This window comes from Lepus europaeus, chromosome 9 (assembly GCF_033115175.1).
Source record: "Lepus europaeus isolate LE1 chromosome 9, mLepTim1.pri, whole genome shotgun sequence".
Classification (NCBI taxonomy): Eukaryota; Metazoa; Chordata; class Mammalia; order Lagomorpha; family Leporidae; genus Lepus; species Lepus europaeus.
In genome coordinates, this window is record NC_084835.1 from 71,939,568 (window position 1) to 71,961,071 (window position 21,504).

Genomic DNA, 21,504 nt, shown 5'->3' on the forward strand with positions numbered 1-21,504 from the left:
CTTTTGTTTCATCAGCTCTTCCAGGTGGCCTATGTTTTAATCAAATTTGCAAATTCTCCTCGCCCTGATCTCTGGGTCTTGGAAAGATCTGTAGACTTTGGAAGCACATACTCACCTTGGCAGTATTTTGCTCGTAAGTAGTCTTGCCTACCACATCACTGAGGGGCTTTAGTTATTTGCAACAGATCAAGACCATGGATTTAATTAGAAAATTAGATTCTGATTGTGGCTAGTTAGGGTCAATTCTAACCCCCAGGTTACTCTCAGAACATGTCCATTGCTCAAGGATGTGCTCAGTCATCCCAAGGATACAGAACTACCAGGGGGAGAGCAGTGTGCCAGCACTGGCCCAAAACTCCAATGCTTTTCTTTCTTTCTTTTTTTAAACCAGTTTTGTTTACTTATTTATTCAAAAGGCAGAGTGACAGGGAGAGACAGATTTTCAATTCAGTGGTTCCCCAAATGCCTTCAACAGCCAAGACTGGGCCAGGCTGAAGCCAAGAGCCAGGAGCTCCATGTGAGAGCTCCACATAGGTGGCAGGGGCCCAGGTACTGGCAATATTACGTGCTGCCTCCCAGGTACATTAGTAGAAAGCTGGATCGGAATCAGAGGTGGGACTTGATCCCAGGCATGCCAGTATGGGATGCAGGTGTACCAAGTGGCAGTTCAACCTGCTGTATCACAACACCTATCCCCAGTCCTTTTTCATTATGTAGGATTAGGAGCTAAGTTCCGTCTTCACAGATCCTGCATTGTGCATTTCTTATTGTGACTCTTTCTCTCTTCTCAAAAGAAGAATGTCAGGGTCTTGGAACTCTGATGAACCAAGGTGGACAGGAATTTTGCTTTGAATGGCATTGGCCTTGGGCTCTTCCACAAAGGCTCCTTAGAGAGTAAATTTGCTTAACGAGGGGAGTTAGCATCGCATCTGCAGACATTGCTTCTGGTGGTCAAGTGGCCTGGGATGACTTGGTATTTTCTTCTAAGGGCTGGAAACTTCATACTCAGCATCTGTCTGAAATTTTTCACATGCTTCTCTGTTCTTTTTCTTTTGTGTATTTTCTTACGAAAACATGGACCCTTTTAAGAGATTTCCAACAAAGTGATCCTGTTTAACTTTATAATATGAAACTATTTTCTTCTTAGATTCTAAAACAGACTGTCTGGAACAATTTGGAAAGGAGGCCAATACAGCTGTCGCCCGGGATGACGATGTACTCTGTACTACTGAATATTCCCAGATCGTGCCTCTGGAAAACGGTGAGGTGAGTAGGTTTGGGGGGGCCCGCGAGAGAAAAGACTCAGACATGAACCTGAAGACACCCAACCAGTCCTGATGTGAAACTTGCAGATTCCCAGAGCTCTCACATAGATCAAGACGGAAAGCAGCGCTTGAAGCTAGAGCATAAAGCAGTCACACCGAGGGCTCCCAGGTTGAGTTGGGTTGGGAATTCTGCGTGGGGTCTTGAATTCTCCCTGGGACGCCAGGATTCAGGAGGCCAGGCCCAGGTTTTAAGTTCTCCGTTCTGGTGGGATATTTAGAACATAGGTCCCTGGTACCTGAAGAGATGATGGCGCTCACCTCTCCACACATGAGCCCCAGAAAGGGTGAGGGGTGAGAAGCAGATGGCAGCACTAATCACCAGTCCCTGTCAGCCTGGGGGGCGGGCGGCATCAGTCTCTTTTGGATTGCACTGGGCCTGGGCAAAGGCAGCCTGGCTATTGGTGGATGAGGTGGACAAGCAGAGAGGGGGAAGATCAGAGAACTGCACGGAACTCGTGTGGCCGTAATGAATATGAATGAGTCTCAGATAGACTTCCATCAAGGCGTCCGCCTTTGTCTCCATCAGTGGTGAGGTCCCACCTGAGCAGCCACGGCAGACACGTGGACTTCACGTCGCTCTGCTTCTGTGTAGATTCTCTTCCCACTGCCCCTGCATGTCTGTCAACTCGGCATCCCGAGAGTTCCTTCTCACCAACATTGCGACGTCTGGATGATTCTAGCGCCGTTTCTTTGATGCAGCTTGACAAAGCAGGCCCCTTAGGCCCTTGTGTGTGGGCTGTTTGATGGCCCCACAGCGACACCAGCACAACATGGGCTTGACAAGGCAGGGATACCCCCTGGGAGCCTGCGCTCCAGAGCCGAGCTGCCAGAACTCAGAGCCAGGATGTGGGAGGGAAGACGGAGCAGGCAGGGATGGCTGTGGGCCCAGACAAGGTCTGAGACCACCTGCAAACACCCCAGGTCTGCAGTACCCCACGCTTGGAGGCACCGGAGCTTGCTGCTACATTTTGATGAAAGATCTTTCCCCCTCCCCTTTCCTGTATGTGTGTGTGTATGCCATATTTTAGGTCGTGGTCTCCCTGATAAATGGTCGTCCAGGTGCAAAAAATTTTACGTTCTCTCCCACGCTGCGGGAGTTTACCCAGGCCACAAACATCCGCCTGCGTTTCCTCCGCACCAACACCCTCCTGGGTCACCTCATCTCCAAAGCCCAGCGGGATCCGACCGTCACGCGGCGGGTGAGTGGCAGCCCCTCCGCGCCCAGCGCGCCACCTACGATGTTTTGTTGCTTTCTGTGCGCACCAGACAAATTGCCTTGAACTCTTTTAAGTGACCTTTATAGCCAGCCAGAGTGTAGGCACGGGGCTTGTTCTATCTAAAAATGCTAGACGTAATTAATTAGGAGGTTGGCTGCTTGAAGCAAAAGCCTTCCATTCCCAGAAGATGAAAGGCAAAGGATGATCACCAGCCTCCTCTTTGTCCGCATGGGCTACCTACGGCTGTAGCTAACCATCCTCAGATCTCAGAGGCTTACCACAGTCAACACAGGCTTATTGTTCATGCCGCAGTCCACCGGGGGGCAGCAGGTGAGACTGACTCCACATAGTCATTCAGGGAACCAGGTTTTTTTCTGTGTAGTGGTTCAGCCAGCCCAAGGGCCTGGGAGTCCTCCTCTGGATACCTCCCCCCACCCGGGCCCTCCCTCCCATCCCCTCACCCTGCACCGGGTCAGCAGACAAGGGAGGGCCGAGCATAGAGAAGCTCTACGAAAGTCATCTCCATTGGCAAGATCTGGCCACCTTGCTGCCCTACCGAGCCATGAGGAGGCTGAGCAAGGTTTTGCAGCCTCAGTAGGGGGGGAACAGCGCCCCCTGCTGAGGGGACGCCCTCCCTGCACACCTCTCACTCTGGTGTCAGGACACGGCCCTCTATGTCCAAGGCATAGAAGGATGCCGCAGATAAAAAAGTCACTGAACTCACTCTTCTCCCGCGCTCTGAGCCCCTGCCAGGGGCTCCTTGAGGCCAAATCCAGCAGAAGTCCAAGAGCCATAGGGTCTGTGGGTACAGCCTTCACAGTTCAGCCCCAGGGCCAAGGGCAGGGCCAGCCCACAGAGTGTGGCTTTTTCTTTAGGTGATGTCAGCGAGCTGGGAAGTGGAGGGAGGGAGGAAGTTCAAGTGCTGCTATGATTCTGAGCAGTCTCCAGGAAGGCCAGGCTTTGCCCTGGGGGAGGGGGCCATCTTCTGCATTATCTGCTCCCTTTGCTGCCTGTGAGCCCCTGTGTCGGGGCAGGGAGGGATCGTGTTGGATCTGAGGACAGAGATTCACAAGGGAGAGTGGGCTTTCTGCTGATCTACAGCCAGGCTGCAGGTGCTTACAAAACCCATCTCTTTGAGAGTTGCAACATTTGCACTTGTGTCTCTGTAAACTGCCTTTCACTTAGGTGAACGTAGGCTTTTCCATTGTCATTGTCTACGAGGCATGAAACATATGTTCTTTTGATCCCCCAAATCCAGGTTGCTTTTTAGTGGAGAAATAGGATGTAAGGAGAAATAGGATGTCAGGTATCCTGCCCCATGGGTCCTATGAGCTGCTGGATAAAGGCTTCCCTCTCTCTCTCTCTCCCTCTCTCCCTCTCTCCCTCTCTCCCTCACTCTCTCTCTCTCTCTCCCTCTCTCCCTTTCTCCCTTTCTCCCTCTCCCTCTCTTTCCCTCCCCCCCCCCGTTGCCACCACCCTGATCAGCAGCAAAGCCCCTGAGTATTCACTTGTCAGGTGCCGCTCATGCTATCTTCATGCAGTTAGATTAGCCAGGGGCTTTGTTCATGGCTTCAGATTAAGTAAAGTGTGGCTGGGAAGCTTTGACTCCTGAGCAGTTTTTAATTAGCAAACCCCGAATGAGTAGAGCTCTTTAAGACTACTGCACTCAACAACAATGGCAGACGCAAAGACCCTCTTGTCCTGTAAGCTCCAGGTCTCCCTGGCAGACAGGTGTTCTCGATGCCAGCGCAGCCTCAGTGAGCCGGCAGCCCTCACACTCCTCACCCGGTCTTAGGCAGTCTCCTGCCAGGTGTGAGAAGGAAGGCAGCTGGCAGGAGGGGCCGTCTGTTGGGATGCGCTGGAGAGGGGGACTCCTTGGTGAGGGTGCCTATGTGTTTATAGCTCAGGGGCCAGGACTCACTCGGCTGGGTCTGAAGCTAACTCTGTCCTTTATGGAGCTTGAACCTTTGACTTTGACTGTGGCCCTTTGGAACCTGAGCTGCTGCTTCGTGTGGCTGTCTCAGAGCCATCACTGTAAATATCTGTCCCTTCTTGCAGCCGGGGGCAGTATTTTGCACATAGTAGATGGAAAATGTCTGGCATAAAATCTAGTTTTGATAAGGCCGGCGCCACGGCTCAATAGGCTAAGCCTCCTCCTGCAGCGCCGGCACCCTAGTCCCGGTTGGGGTGCTAGATTCTGTCCCAGTTGCTCCTCTTCCAGGCCAGCTCTCTTCTGTGGCCCGGGAAGGAAGTGGAGGATGGTCCAAGTGCTTGGGCCCTGCACCCGCATGGGAGACCAGGAGGAAGCACCTGGCTCCTGCCTTCGGATCAGCGCGGTGTGCCGGCCGCAGCGGCCATTGGAGGGTGAACCAACGGCAAAAGGAAGACCTTCCTCTTTGTCTCTCTCTCTCTCTCTCACTGTCCACTCTGCCTGTCAAGAAAAATCTAATTTTGATAAATAAAATATTTTGTGTCTAACATCTGGATTTAAAAACTTGGAAGTCCTTAATCTCTTTCTAATAGACCACAAGACATGATTCTAATCATTAGAATGGTTTCTTTCTTTGAGTGGCAGAGAGATAGAGACAGAGATCTCCCTCCCACTGTGTTGCTCCCCAGATGTCCACATGGCTGAAGCAGGGATCCCAGAATTCCATCTGGGTCTCCCATGTGGGTAGTAGGGACCCAATTTGAGCCACCACCTGCTGCCAAGGTGCTCCTTAGCATGAAGCTGGAATCAGGAGCAGAGCACCCAGGCACGCTGATGTGGGACACAGGTGTGCCCACCTGGCCTCTAACCACTGGCACAAATGCCTGCCCACTAGGTTATGACTCTTCAAAGACAATGTCTTTCTATGCACTCATATCATTTGTTTGTTTGTTTTAGTGGAAAAACTTGGCAGCATTATATTAAATTTTATTGAGGAATGCATTTATTTCAGAAAACAAGTTCGGTCCAAATGTGGTTCCCTTATGTATGGATGTAGGCAAGGAGAAGTGACTTAAGAGGATGGAACAAAAGGGAAGCTGGGTCAACACAGATGTGGATTTAAGGTTAGGAAGAGAAAGATTTTTTTTTTTTGGTAAAGCTGATACATTCTACTTTCTGTTGTGCTATAGTATTACTACAGCATAAAGGATATCAGCATTGGTGGACGGTGTGTTTGCAATGGCCATGCTGAAGTATGCCGTGTAAATAATCCTGAACAACTGTAAGTACATTGTGCAGTTTTTAAAGCTTTGCTATGCAGAAGTCTAAGTATCTCAGTGGATGTTTGCATTAAATATTTCAGGGTTCCTGCCATCCACAGGAATGTTTCAGGATCAGCAAAGAAGTGATGTATGCACCTCCCCTCCTTTTAGATATCCCCTGTGGGTCCACAGTAGACATGACTAATCAATCATAGCACCTCCACAAGATGATACCTCAGGCAGCCACTAACAATTGATTTCAGTTGTCAAGAGAACTAAAGTTTGTTTAATAGGATCAGGGGTATACATTTTCAAATCCTTGTAAGTATTTTTTAAGTTGTGGGAAAATACATACAACAAAATGTGTCACATGAACCATTTTATGTGTACGCTTCAGTCCTGTTAAGTAAATGCACATTGTGTACAACCAATCTCCAAAACTCTTTTCATCTTGCAAAAATGAAACTCTGTACCCACTACACCACAACCTCCCATTCACCCCACCGGGCTCTGGAAACCACTGTCTACTTTCTGTCTCTACGAATTCAACTACCCTAGGGCCCTCAGAGAAGTGGAGCCTTATCATATGTGTCTGTTTGTGATTGGCTTGTTTCACTTTGCATGGTGCCCTCAAAGTTCATGCATGTTCAGCTTGTGTCAGAATTCCTTTGGCTTGGGAGGCTGGAATGCTGTGTGTCCTTTGCTTGTCCATTTATCTGTAAATGGACACCTGACTTGCTTCCATGAGTTGGCTATCGTGAGTAATGCTGCTATGAACATGAATGTACCTTTTCTGGATTTTAATTGAGGGATATTTTACATGCTACAAAATGCATGGGTCTCACATATTTGGTAGTCACCAATTGGCTATATGGATGTCATCACAAGAGGGATACTTTTCTCCCCAGGTTTCAGTTAATCTACAAATCTCCAAGAGCAGCATTTATCAGAGATGTTTCCCCTTTAGTCACATTGAGGTTTAGATCTTTGTTTTTTAAGATTTATTTTATTTATTTGAAAGGCAGAATAACAGAGAAAGGTAGAGACAGAGAAAGAGGTCTTCCATCTGCTGGTTCACTCCCCAAACAGCTGCACTGATCTGAAGCCAGGAGCCAGGAACTTCCTCCAGGTCTATCATACGGGTTCAGAAGCCCAAGGACATGGACCATCTTCTACTGCTTTTCCAGGTCATAGCAGAGAGCCGGATTGGAAGAGGAGCAGCCAGGACTAGAACCGGTGCCCATATGGGATGCCGGCGCTTCAGGCCAGGGCTTTAACCCTCTGCGCCACAGCACCAGCCCCAGGTTTACATCTTTAGGCCTAATTTATGTGGTATGCTTCTCCCTGGCCAGTGATGAGCCCTGATGCTGCTGTCCTTGCTCAGGGATCAGGTGGGGCTAAGAGGGCTCATACACCTGCTGACCACCATTTAATGAGCAAGCGCTTGTTTATTGATGATTCTTCTACCTCCACCACGTAGCTGGGAGGGTGGAGCCCTCAGGCACTGGAAGTTGGGTCAGATGAGTGCAGAGTTGGAGAGAGGGGGAAGAAGAGGTCCGTGCAATGTTCTGAGTCCAGGATAAAATGGTACCACCTGAGAGAGGAGGAGAAGCCAAGGGAGAGGCGCTGAGCTTCCTGCTTGGAAGCTGTTGTCTCTGGATGACCTGGCGGCCTTTGGTATCCGGTGGTTCATCGCTCCCAACACATGAGTGGAGAGGCCATTCCCCTACGCTTGAGTGAAATGCCTAGCTTGCAGTGTCCACTCTGGCAGCATTGCCTTGCCTCCCCCGCCTACTGGTTCACTTCTGCTCAACAGACTGACTTTGTACAAGTGCTGATGAAATCCACATCTCATAGTATATTTAAGGGGATTCAGTGACTTAATGGGAGGAGCTAAGGCTAAACCATCAGAAAAGCTATTGGCTAATCAGGAAGAAGGCTTTAACCAGGCATGCAAACCACAGTGACCTTGATGCATGGAGAGATGGAAAGATGACGTAGTTTATTCTGAGATTCCTAGTAGCCACGTAAAAAAGGGAAATATGCTTGGTTTCATATTTCACTAGGATCATACGCTAAAAAGCAATCAGTTGCTTAGGAGACATGTGACTGTGGACACTAGAAGCAGATAAGAATTTTTCCCTGGGAATGGGTGGAGTGGTCATCCTGAAGAGATTTTCTAATCAACAACATCTTCAATAACATCTTTGGAGCAGATGTAATATCAGCCATGAGCCTGGGCTGAGAGAAGCAATGACTTGGGGCTAAGAATATGACTCGGACAGGTCTCCAGCTACTTGTTTTGCTGAGTGCAGTTTTAAGCTCCCTGTGAGTGTGGCAGGACCATACATTCTTTTTGCATTCTTCCCTGAAAACCCTTTCAGCCCAGCTGACACCAAGGATCTCAATGGCAATGAGCTGAAACCGCCTCTTTGACAAGAGCCCATCTGGACTCCAGCTGTTCTGTGCTGCAAGGCAAATCTGCTTTCATGTGTTTTCACAGGCACTTGAGTGGGGAAGGGAGTGCCGCCTTCCCCTAGGAGTGTACCGAGTATGTGCCACCCCGCCTCTCCTAGGGGAGGAGTGAGGAGATTCCCACAAGCACAGCCAAAAGCCTTCTTAACAACTTTCAAGCACAGATGAATGCAAACTCAACACTTGGAGTTCTTTTTTTTTTTAATATTTATTTATTTGAAAGAGTTACAAAGAGAGAGAAGGAGAGGGAGAGAGAGAGAGAGTGAGGTCTTCCATTCACTGGTTCACTCCCCAATTGGCCACAACAGCTGGAGTTGCACTGATCTGAAACCAGGAGCCCAGAGCTTCTTCCAGGTCTCCCACGTAGGTACAGGAGCCCAAGGACTTGAGCCATCTTATTCTGCTTTCCCAGGCCATAGCTGGTTTGGAAGTGGAGCAGCTGGGACTCGAACCAGTGCCCAAATGGGATGCCGGCACCGCAGGAGGTGGCTTTACCCACTATGCCACAGCACAGGGCCAACACTTGGAGTTCTAATTCACTGCCAGGGCCACAACAATTTCATTTTAACTTGGGAACATTTTAAGACAGATATTAGATTTTTAGAATTTTAAAAACTATTTCTTAGGAAAGGTGGGGAGAGAAACAGAGATCCCATCTGTTGGTTTAATCCCAGAGCCTGCAATGGCCAAAGCCAGGAGCCAGGCACTCACTCAGTGTCTCCCCTGTGGGCAGCAGGGTCTCACGACTTGAGCCATTACCCGCTGTCTCCAGCACACACATTAGCAGCAATCTGGAATCGGGCGTGGAGCTGGAACTTGAACCCAGGCCTCCGATGTAGGATGCAGGCGTCCTGAAGGGTATCTTAACCACTGGGCCAAATGCCCACCCTGATGCGTAGATTTTTAGTTCTTTGTCTTGCTGAGTTATCTCAGTCTTTGGCCCTGCGATGGTACTGGAACAGCCTCTGGCAGCAGAGTCCTCTGTGAACCTATGAGTAGCTGTCCTGTAATTTGGTAAGTCTACCTATATGACTGCCAGTAAAAAAACTTGAGCAGATGTGTCTCACAGACTCCCAGATATTAGTGAAAATGTGATATTTAACACATCGCAGGAGACATAGCACTGGTTTGTTCATTTGTTCAAAGTCAAGTTAAGTTTTATCACCTTGACCTTGGCAGGGGCAAGTGTCTTAATACCTCTGAATCTTAGCTTCACCAACTATAAAATGGAGATAAAACACGGATAAGGGGACTTGAGATAGCATCTGCAAAGTGCTCTCTTCCCATGATTACTCAATGAGCAGTCCAGGGACGAACCTGGCAACTGTGTTCATGTGTCAGTTTGTCACACTGCATCAACTGATCTTCATCAAAGTTTCCAGTTATTGAGATGTGCTTTGCTCCCATGCCCAGGTTCCGGTGCGAATGCCGGCACCACACCTGTGGAGAGACGTGTGACCGCTGCTGCGTGGGGTACAATCAGAGGCGCTGGCGGCCGGCTGCCTGGGGACAGAACAATGAGTGTGAAGGTGAGTGCCCAGCTGGGACTCTAAGGACCCTTACGTGGTCTCCCCTCTCTACCTGGGCACTGAGGCCATGTTTCCCTGAGCTCATGAAGAGGCTGGGATCATGTCAGTCTTAGGGACTCAGTTCTTTTATATTCTTTATCGGTGGGGAAACATTCCAAGACTTCCAGTGAATGCCTGGAGCCCACAGGTAGTACTGAACACTAGATACACTCTATTTTTTCCTATATATACATACCCATGATAAAGTTGAGAACTGTCATCTTTTCACTTAGAGGAAGTGATTTACAGCTTCTCTTTGATGTATCCAAATTGTCCTCATCACTTCTGCTTTGGGGCCATTATTGAGTAAAATCAGACTTTCTCACAAGTACTGTGATAGCACAACAGTTGACTTGACAACTAAGCTCCTAAATGACTAACAGACAGGCAGTGCATACAGCCTGGGGACAATGGGGAAAGAGATGATTCCTGTCCCCAGGCAGGACACGATGGGACAGTATGTTTCCTCATGGTACGCAAATGGCATGTAATTTAAACCTTATGAAATTATTATTTCTGGAATTTTCCATTTACTATTTTTGGTCTGAGGTTGACCATGGGTAACTGAAACCACAGAAGGCAAAACCAAAATCAAGGGGGAGCCATTGTATTGAAGAACTCCCAGGCTAGAGATAAAAGCACCTCACTCTAAATTAAGATATAAATATGAGGGGAAAATGAACAATAGTAGTATAAATTACTAACATGCAATGAGCATTCAGAAATGCAAGGAAAGGCAGAGTGATATGTATAGAGGGAAATAATCCATCTACTCCCCCAAATGGCCACATCGGCTGGGGCTGGTCCAGCCCAAAGTCAGAAGCTTGGAACTCCATCTGTGTCTCCCCTCGTGGGTGCAGGGGTCCAAGCACTTGGGCCATCTTCTGCTGCTTTCCCAGGCCATCAGCAGAGAGCTGGATCAGAAGAGGAGCCACTGGGATGTGAACTAGTGCTCCAATATGGCTACTGGCATCACACGCAGCAGCTTAGCTCATGGCGCCACAGTGCTGGCCCCACTGGACTCCTCTTTTAGCAACCTTAAGAGGGAAACATCCATCATAACATTTTAATCCCTCGCCACTTCCTAAGGAATCTTAACTATTTTGAGGACTGAGATAGGACAGGAGGCGAGGTTGCTATCTGAGCAGCAAGTTGGGAGCATAGAGGGCAGAGTGAGAGAGGTGTGAAAAGTAACTCAGCAGGATCAAGGAGGCAGAGGAAAGAGGACCAGAGAAAGGTGGAGAAAAGACAGGGGTTGCTTTAACTTATGGGTGTGATGTAAAGTATGGAAACTGCTGTTTTAAACAAAGAAGCCCTGAGACATCCAACTGTAGATTTTGTTTTAAGCCCATCTTCTTGGGAAGCCACTTATTTATGGCAAGTGCTGAAAACATTCTTGTGACATTGGATTATTATGGTTAGAAGCTGTGGCCCATTTTTCTGAATACTCTTAGCAGTTGAAGATGGATATATATATATATATATATATATATATAAATGACAAAAGGCATTTGGACCCAGGTGTATTGAATTAGGTGAGTAATGACTTTACACTTGTTGATCAAGTATTTTCTGTAACTGTTAAGTGATAAGAGTGATGCTCTTATGACCAGTGAACTTATATAAAAGAGATTTCTGGAGGGGAGTTCTGGGGAGTTTTGAGATAGGCTAACACTGTGGGAAGGTGTGGACACTGCCTGGTCACAAGCATTCAGATCATTGCAGAGAGAGCCACTATTAAATATTTCATCAGATAATTTTAGCGTTTTGTGGATACATCAAATATTCAAGATTAATTATCTATTTATTTCATATCCTTCACTTTTTCACTTGATATTTTTAGAGTTTTTCCAAAATCATTAAGATACTCTTGGACATCAATTTTGATGGCACAGGGTGTTGTCTTCCTATGGATTCAAGTCAGTCTGATGAGTGTGTGTGTGCACCCACTGTGTCCTGAGGGTGACACGCTCCTGCAGGTGGAGTGCATCCGGTCTCTGTCACACGGAACTTACACTCGGCAGATAAACCAACTTGCTTAGCCATGCCCCTGGAGTTAGACATGAGTATTACTCCCAATTGGTCACCATGGTAGTGTTGAGATGAAAGTTTAGAATATTGGCTCAAAGTACAGGTTTTGGCGTCAAACAAAGGTCAGAACCGTGCCTTTCTCCCCCGTGAGCTGTGTCATTGGGGTCCCATCCTCCATTTCTCTCCTCCCCAGGGGACCCACCTTGAGAGTTATTGTGCAGAATATGTGAGATAATTTCCGTGCAACACTTTTCACAGTGCACCAAGAGCTCCCTTATCACGATTAGTAGTAGCTCTAGCAACAATCATATTCTCTTTCTGTACGAAGTTTAGTTGGCATTTTGATATATCTTAATTTATTACAATTACAGATCTTATTTTTTTAAAGGAGAAAAACCACTCTCATTTAGCATCAAATGAAAGGAGCTATATATATGACATTTTATCACAGGCTGGTCTTTGTGTAAATATCTGTACAATGTTCTATTAAGAGTGGCCCTGGTGTTCCAGGACCAACACTGTGGCAGCCCAGCGAGCACCAATGCCATGTGGGGGGAACTGCAAAATGTCTGCTGGTCATGATGAAATGTTGACTTTGCACACTTTTTTCAGCCTGCAACTGCCACGGCCATGCCATCGACTGCTACTATGATCCTGGTGTGGAGCAGCGCCAAGCGAGCTTGAATACTCAAGGCGTCTACGCCGGTGGGGGCGTCTGCATTAGCTGTCAGGTGAGGCCCTGTTGAAACCAAAGCGCAGGCATCACTGGGCAGAGTGAGCACTCGGTAAGCCTGGCTTCTGGGAAGACATCGAGGAAGTGCTGTCCGACTCGGGCTGTCTTCCGAGGCCGTTTCTTCACTTCTGATCATCAAAGGCCTTGTTGGCTGCATATAATTTAGGGGTTGTAGGGAAGATGCACTGAGGGATGTTTACCCAAACACCTTCCATTAGGTTCCTCACGTAGGTCTCCAACCACATGGAGAGAATTCCTGGCTGTCACCCAGGCTGCTACCCATCTTGTGGTAGAAAATCTAAGATGGGAGAACGAATAGAAACGGACTTCAGAGCTGACTTTACTTTTTATTATTATTATTTACCTGAAAGTCAGAGTTACACACAGAGAGAAGGAGAGGCAGAGAGAGAGAGGTTGGTCTTCCATCTGCTGGTTCACTCCCCAGATGGCTGCAATGGCTGGAACTGCATCGATCCGAAGCCAGGAGCCCAAGGTCTTGGCCATCTACTATTGCTATCCCAGGCCACAGCAGAGCGCTGGATCAGAAGAGGAGCAGCCGGGACTAGAACCGGCGCCCATATAGGATGCCGGCGCTTCAGGCCAGGGTGTTAACCCACTGCACCACAGCACTGGCCACCAGAGCTGACTTTACATCCTGTCTTCTGCTAGATTCTGAATCTAGACTCCGTGAGGAAGTGCACCATGATGAATTATTGATGTCTGACATAAGCACCAAGTATGAAGTGTTGATGTTTCATCCCTTCTGTAGGACAATTAGGTTCACTAAAGTTTAGCCAAGAGAGATGCATTGCAGATGAGGGTAATGAGTGTATCTGCACTGAGGCGTTCATTACAAATCTTACCTAATATGTAACAGATTTGATCTATATTGCCCCCCCTTTCCTGTGTTTTGTTAAAACATTTGTCTTAAAAAGACTGTCTTGGCGGGCACCACTGCTCACTAAGCTAACCCTCCTCCTGCGGCGCCAGCACCCTGGGTTCTAGTCCCAGTTGGGGCGCCAGTTCTGTCCCAGTAGCTCCTCTTCCAGTCCAGCTCTCTGCTGTGGCCCGGGAGTGCAGTGAAGGATAGCCCAAGTGCTTGGGTCCCTGCACCCGCATGGGAGACCAGGAGGAAGCACCTGGCTCTTGTCTTCGGATTAGCGCAGCGCACTGGCGGTAGTGGCCATTTGGGGGGTGAACCAACAGAAGGAAGACCTTTCTCTCTGCCTCTTTCTCCTCTCACTGTCTAACTCTGTCTATCCAAAAAAAAAAAAAAAAAAAATAGAAAGAAAAAAAAAAAAAAAAGAAAGAAAAGACTGTCTTGGGGCCGGTGCTGTAGTATAGCGGATAAAGCCGCCTCCTGCAGTACTGGCATCCCATATGGGTGCTGGTTTTGGTGCCTGCTGCTCCACTTCCGATCCAGCTCTCTGCTATGGCCTAGGAAAGCAGCAGATGGCCCAAGTTATTGGGCTCCTGCACCTGTGTGGGAGACATGGAGGAAGTTCCTGGCTCCTGGTTTTGGATCAGCTCAGCTCTAACCATTTTGGTCATCTAGGGAATGAACCAGCAAATGGAAGACCCTACCACCCGCCTCTGCCTCTCTGTAACTCTACCTTTTAAATAAAATAAATAAATCTTAAAAAAAACCAGTCTTTATAGGAGATTCCCACTTGCATGGAACCAGGATTACATAGCCATAGAGAGATTTCCAGTTCTGCACTTGTCTTCTGTTGCACACATTCAATAGCGTCTGTCATTGGTGATAAGGAAAATATGTTTCAGGTTTGTCACAAATCACAAAGTTTCAGCCATACATGAAAGATCTTCCTAAGGCTAAGCACCCGAAGGCCCTCAGGTGGCTCATGAGCACATTAAGGCTGCAGAAGCACTGGTCTGTGCATGTAGAATCTTTTCTCCAGGTTAAAGACCAAGCCCCTTCAATGTGTCCTTAGATGACCCTGTTCTTCTTCTTCCTGTCCATTTTGTACTGTTGTTCCAGAAAACCATCAATATAGTATTCTGGTGTTTTGTTTTGTTTTGTTTTGTTTTGTTATTGCAGGGGGGACAGGCAGAGTTAGACAGTGAGAGAGACAGAGAGAAAGGTCTTACTTCGATTGGTTCACCCCCTAAATGGCCGCTACGGCCAGTGCGCTGTGCCGATCCGAAGCCAGGAGCCAGATGCTTCCTCCTGGTCTCCCATGCGGGTGCAGGGCCCAAGCACTTGGGCCATCCTCCACTGCACTCCCGGGCCACAGCAGAGAGCTGGACTGGAAGAGGAGCAACTGGGACAGAAGTGGCACCCCAACCGGGACTAGAACCAGGAGTACCAGCACCGCAGGCGGAGGATTAGCCTACTGAGCTGCGGCATCGGCCCTTTTTTTTTTTTTTAACATTTATTTATTTATTTGAAAGGCAGAGTTACAGAGAGGCAGAGGCAGAGAAAAAAAGAGAGAGATAGAGAGAGACAGACAGACAGACATAGAGAGAGGTCTTCCATCCGGTGGTTCACTCTCCAGCTAGCTACAACGGCCAGAGCTGCTGTGTTCCGAAGCCAGGAGCCAGGAGCTTCTTCCAGGTCTCCCATGCAGGTGCAGGGGCCCCCAGACTTGGGCCATCTTCCGCTGCTTTCCCAGGCCATAGCAGAGAGCTGGATTGCAAGTGGAGCAGTCAGGACTCGAATGGGCACCCATATGGGATGCTGGCGCTGCAGGAGGAGGGCTTTACCCGCCATGCCACAGCACAGGCCCATCTTTTATTTTTTTATAGCAGCTCTGCAAAAGCATTTTTCTTTTGCAGGTGAAATTATTGAAATGTTGTTTGGAAATATTGTACTTGTTTCCAACTTAAACAGAAAATGCCTTTTGCCTAAGTTGGATATTTAGTTAACAAAATTATCTTGCCTTTTTGTGTTAGTGATGAAGACTTAGCAGTTAACTATTTCAGCATAATTAACTTTTGTGTCATATTCATAACTCAAGAATCAAGAGGAAGTTCTGCTTCTGCTTTGAATTTCTTTAGCTCCTACAAGACCCAGCCCTCTCATAGATAACAGCTGAACATCAAGGACAAAATACAAAACCAAACCAAACCAAACCAAAAAACAATCCCCAAAACAAAAAGACAAAACCAAAAACAATGATCTAGAGCCACTGCAAGTAAACACAGCAGGAGAGTACTGGAGGGGAGCTGCCAGTTGGCGAATCAGATTAGCACTGGGTGAAAGACTTCAGCCAAAAGGTACACAGAAGTTGGTGCTGTGTATTGTGGCTAAAATTCCTCCAGAATACCTAGAATCCTTCTAGTCCAAAGAATTGGAGGGCAGAGCTTTATGCAACAACAACTTTTAGGAAGTAAGTGGGGTATCTGTGAAAAACAGAACTCAAGAGATGGGTGACCCCTAATTCTGTGTAGAAGTTTTTTCCCAAGTTTCTCACTGACTCCTGAATCATTAGTGTACAGGATGTGTTTCTACTAAGACTAGCATAACTTATTTGAGACTTGAGAGAGTTTGCAATTTGAGTAAAGTCAGATTAATTGCCTCACAAACAAATTCTTGTTTAGGAAAATATTGCAGAATCCAGAGTCTCTACAACATTCACCTTGCCTAGAATACAACCCCAAGTTTTTCAATGTGTAGACAACAACAAAAAGTGACTTATTCTCAAGAGAAAAGACAGCCAATAGAAACCAACTCTGAGATGACTCAAATGTTGAAATTAGCAGTCAAGGAGTGTATTTTATTTTATTTTATTTTTGACAGGCAGAGTGGACAGTGAGAGAGAGAGAGAGACAGAGAGAAAGGTCTTCCTTTGCCGTTGGTTCACCCTCCAATGGCCGCTGTGGCTGGTGCACCATGCTGATCTGAAAGCAGGAGCCAGGTGCTTCTCCTGGTCTCCCATGGGGTGCAGGGCCCAAGCACTTGGGCCATCCTCCACTGCACTCCCGGGCCATAGCAGAGAGCTGGCCTGGAAAAGGAGCAACCGGGACAGAACCCGGCGCCCCGACTGGGACTAGAACCCAGTGTGCCGGCGCCAGTAGGTGGAGGATTAGCCTGTTGAGCCACGGCACCAGCCCAAGTCAAGGAGTTTAGAGCTCCTGTTGTAACTATTCTCAAGGGTATATGTAAAAATATGCTTATGATGATAAATAATGATAAATAAGCAGAGATATAAAAACTGTAATAGGAAAAAAACAAGAATTCTATAACTAAAAAAATGTAAAATATTCAAAAAAGTAATTGGATAGGCCCAATAGTAGAGTGAAGATAATAGAAAAATCAGTGAAGTTAACTAAGTTCAGTAGAAATTGTCCATTCTGAAGAAGGGAAAGAAAAGTAGTTTTTTAAAAATCTAAACAGGGACCTGCACTGTGGTGTAGCAGGCTAATCCTTTGCCTGTGGTTCCAGCATCCCATATGGGTGCCAGTTTGTGTCCTGACTGCTCCTCTTCCAATGCAGCTCTCTGCTATGGCCTGGGAAAGCAGAGGATGGCCCAAGTGCTTGAGCCCCTGCACCCATGTGGGAGACCTGGATGAAACTCCTGGCTCCTAGCTTTGGATCCGCCCAGCTCTGGCCATTGCAGCCATTTGGGGAATGAACCAATGGAAGGAAGAGCTTTCTCTCTGTCTCTCTGTCTCTCTGTCCCTCCCTCTCTCTGTAACTCTGCCTCTCAAATAAATAAAAATAAAATCTCAAGGAGAAGGTCTGTATATAACAAATGCATCTAGTTAAATAAATAATTTATCCTTACTAGTGTTTGCCACAGCATCCATATTTAAAAAAAAAAAATGAACAAAGGTTTGGGAACCCATGATACAGTACTGAAATGTCCATTATACATGCAATTGGGGAGTCAGAAGCAGAGTGGAGCAGGTAAAGCAAAGAAAATTGAAAATGTAAAGAAACAATGGCAGCAAATTTTTCAGATTCTGCTGTAGGCTAAGGCAGATTCAGAAAGCTCAGTGATCCTCAGGCTATATGAGTACAGAAAAATCACCCTGAGCCTTGCAGATTCAAACTGCTGAAAACCAGGAACACAGAGAGAGTCTTGAAAGTACACAGAGAAAACAGCATGTTACAATGACTGCTAACTCCTAATTAGAAACTGTGGAGGTTACAAGACAGTGGAGCAATATTTCTGAAGTGAAAAATAAAAGAACCCTTAGGCCAGAATTCTGTTTTTGTCAAAAATATTCTTGAATGACGAAAGCAAAATGAAAATGATTTCACTGGTAAAATAAAGCTAAGAGACCTACACTATGAGAAAGACAAAGGAAATTCCTCAGGTCAGAGGTTAGACAATCTACATGGAAACTCACATCTTCATGAATAAATGAAGACTGTTAGAGCAGTCAATATCTGGGAAAATATAAAGATTTTTTAAGAAAAGGATTCCTTAAAATGTATAGGTGTGCTTCAAACAAATATTACAACATTATATTGTGAAGCTTGTAATATATGTATATATAATACCTGTGAAACTATAGTATAAAGAACAAAAATGACATTTAAGACAATAGTGTCTACAGTTTTCATGGGTGGCACAATATTAGCTCTAACTAGACCATGAGAAGTTAAAGATGTATACAATAATCCCTAAATCAGCTGCTAAAATAATGCAGAGACAAAGCTAAAAGACCAATATGAATATTTGAATGTACTTTTTAAAAATATTCAAATGAGGCTAATCCTCTGCCTTGTGGCGCTGGCACACCGGATTCTGTCCCGGTTGCCCCTCTTCCAGGCCAGCTCTCTGCTATGGCCTGGGAGTGCAGTGAAGGATGGCCCAAGTCCTTGGGCCCTGTACCCCATGGGAGACCAGGAGAAGCACCTGGCTCCTGGCTTCGGATCAGCGTGGTGCACCGGCCGCAGCGTGCCAGCCGCAGCGGCCATTGGAGGGTGAACCAACCGCAAAGGAAGACCTTTCTCTCCGTCTCTCTCTCTCTCTCACTATCCACTCTGCCTGTCAAAAATAAAAATAAAATAAAAATAAAATATTCAAATGAAGAAGGGAGGAAAGGAGAAACAGAGAAATGAAACACACACATACCAAAGCCAAAGACAGAGATAAATATGAAAGTGGCAGGCCTAAATCCACCTGTATCACAAATATACCAGTGTTAACGGACCAATGACCCCAATGCAGAGTAGAAATTAAAGGAATGCATCAAAAAAGAAAAACACAACTATATTCTGCTTCAAGAAGATAAGCTTTAAATATAAAAACATAGGTTGGTTGAAATCAAATAAATAGGGAGATATGTAAGCATTTAGAAGATAGAGTGGTAATATTGATACAAGATAAGATAGACCTCAAGACTAATTGCATTAACACATGAATTAGTAGGAATATTTCTTAATGATAAAATGGTTAACTCATCAGGAAAGCAGTAATCATAAACATGTTTGCATCTAATAAAAGAGCTTTAAAATGCATTTGACAGAATTAAAGAGAAGAAGAGACAATTCTATGACCACAGATGAAGATTTAAATACCACCTTATCAAGTTAGAGTAGAATTCAGCTAAATGGAAAACAGGCAAACAATAGAGAAAATTCACAAACTCAAAAGCTTTTTTTTTTTAAGTTTGATAAAATTAATAGGCTTCCAGCTGCATTTAGTAAGAAAAAAGAGAAGGCTACAATATCATATATTAAGTGAGTTTATCATTACAGTAGCTACAGACTTATAAAGGTAAATAAAAAATACCATGAAAAACAAGATTGAAAGCCTAAATTAAAAAGACACTTTTTTGGGGGGGGGGACTATTAACTTATTGAAATAAAATGAAGGAGAATATTTGAGTAGTTGTGTATCAAACAAATATTACAACATTATATTGTGAGGCTTATAATGTATGTATAACTAATACCTATAAAATTATAGTATAAAGAACAAAAATGACATTTAAGATGATAGTGTCTACAGTTTTCATGGGTGGTACAATATTATGAAAGAAGTTGAGGGGCAAGCATTTGGAGAGGCAGTTAAGCTGCTGCTGGATCCCCACATCCCATACTGGGCACCTGGATTGGAGCGCTTGTTCCAGTTCTGGTTCTAACTTCCTGATAGTATGCACCCTGGGAGGCAGCAGTGATAGCTCAAGTCACTGGGTCCCTGCCACCCACATGGGAGACATAGATTGAGCTCTAGGCTCCTGGCTTTGACCTGGCCACTGCAGGCTTTTGGGGAAGGAAGCAGAAAATGGAAGATATCTATCTATCTCTGTGTCTCTCTCATTGTGTCTCCCTGTCTACCTTTCAGATTAATATAAATACATTTTTTAAAAAAGAAACTGAATTTGTTATTAAAACCTTCTTGCAAAGAAAATGCCAGGCCAAAACAGTTTCACAATGGTGAATTCCATTAAACATTTAAGGAAGAAATAACATCATTATGATATAAATTCTATCAGAAACCAGAGAACACTTCTCAACTTGTTTGGTGAGGCCAGCACAACTTTAATATCCATGCTTGAAAAACATTACGTGAAAGAGAATTTGATGAGCACCTTTCATGAATATCATACTTTCAATGACATTTTATAAAATATTAGGAAATCAAATCCAACAACATATAATAAGGATAATACGTTATATCAAGTAAGGCTTATCCCAGAAAAATCAAGGTTGATTGAATTTTCAAAAATCAAACTATGTTATCATACATAATAAAGAAGAATCAGGTGACATAACACTAGATAAAATCAATACCCATTGTATGGTAAAATTCTTAGCAACCTGAGAATAGGAGTGAATTTCTGCAATCTTACAAGGGCATTTATGACAAAACTTATAATGAATATCATAGTTATATTAGCAATGGAATACAGAACTCTTTCCTTGTCAAGACTGGGAACCAGTAAGGATGCTTGCTTTTCATCACTTCTGTTTGACAGTGCTCTGGAGGGTCTACCCATTGCAATAAGACAAAAAAATAAAATAAAAATAAGCAGCATTAAAGTTTGAAGAGAACTTCCCCTATTGAAGATGACAGGGCTGATTATGTAGAAAATCCCAAGTCACATATGCAATAACTGCTAGGAATAATAAGCAAATTTATATATTTCTTTTTTCTTTTTTTCTTTTTTTTTGACAGGCAGAGTGGATAGTGAGAGAGAGAGACAGAGAGAAAGGTCTTCCTTTTTGCTGCTGGTTCACCCTCCAATGGCCGCTGCGGCCGGCACATCTCGCTGATCCGAAGCCAGGAGCCAGGTGCTTCTCCTGGTCTCCCACGCGGGTGCAGGGCCCAAGGACTTGGGCCATCCTCCACTGCCTTCCCGGGGCCATAGCAGAGAGCTGGCCTGGAAGAGGGGCAACCGGGATAGAATCCGGCGCCCCAACCGGGACTAGAACCCGGTGTGCCGGTGCCGCAAGGCAGAGGATTAGCCTGTTAAGCCAAGGCGACGGCTGCAAATTTAGTTAGATTACAGAACAGAGGATAATATGTGAAAATTAGTTGTATTTTTGTACATTAGCAGCAGGAATAGGAAAATGAAATGAAAATTAAGTTTAATATAGTGTCAAAAACATAACATATTTAGGAATATATTTTAAAAAGGGCATGTAAGACTGCTAAACTAAAGCTTAAGAAATTGAGACAGGACCTCATGGTGCAATGGTAGCACGTCTGACTCCAGAAATTGAGAGAACTTTTATAAGATTTATTTATTTGAAAGGTAGAGTTACAGAGGGAGAGAAACACACACACACACACACAGATAGATCTCCATCCACTGGTTCACTCCCCAAATGGCTGCAATGACTAGGGCTGGGCCAGATCAAAGCCGGGAGCCAGGAGCCAGGAGCTTCTTCCAGGTGTCCCGTGTGGGTGGAGGGGTACAAGGACTTGGACCATCTTCTGCTGCTTTCCCAGGTATATCAGGAGGAAGCTGGATTGGAAGTGAAGCAGCTGGGACTCGAATAGTCACCCATATGGGATGGCACAGCAGACTGTAGCTTATCC

General features: G+C 45.7%; 1 protein-coding gene across 1 annotated transcript in view; it reads left to right on the forward strand.

Annotated features, from left to right (window-relative positions):
- LOC133766332 (laminin subunit alpha-3-like) overlaps positions 1 to 21,504 on the forward strand; it is a 197,919-nt gene that overhangs the window by 70,888 nt on the left and 105,527 nt on the right. Inside the window, 6 exon segments of the mRNA XM_062200018.1 lie at positions 16 to 133; positions 1,148 to 1,266; positions 2,354 to 2,524; positions 5,663 to 5,754; positions 9,623 to 9,738; positions 12,421 to 12,539. Of these exon segments, the coding sequence (XP_062056002.1) occupies positions 16 to 133; positions 1,148 to 1,266; positions 2,354 to 2,524; positions 5,663 to 5,754; positions 9,623 to 9,738; positions 12,421 to 12,539 (735 nt within the window).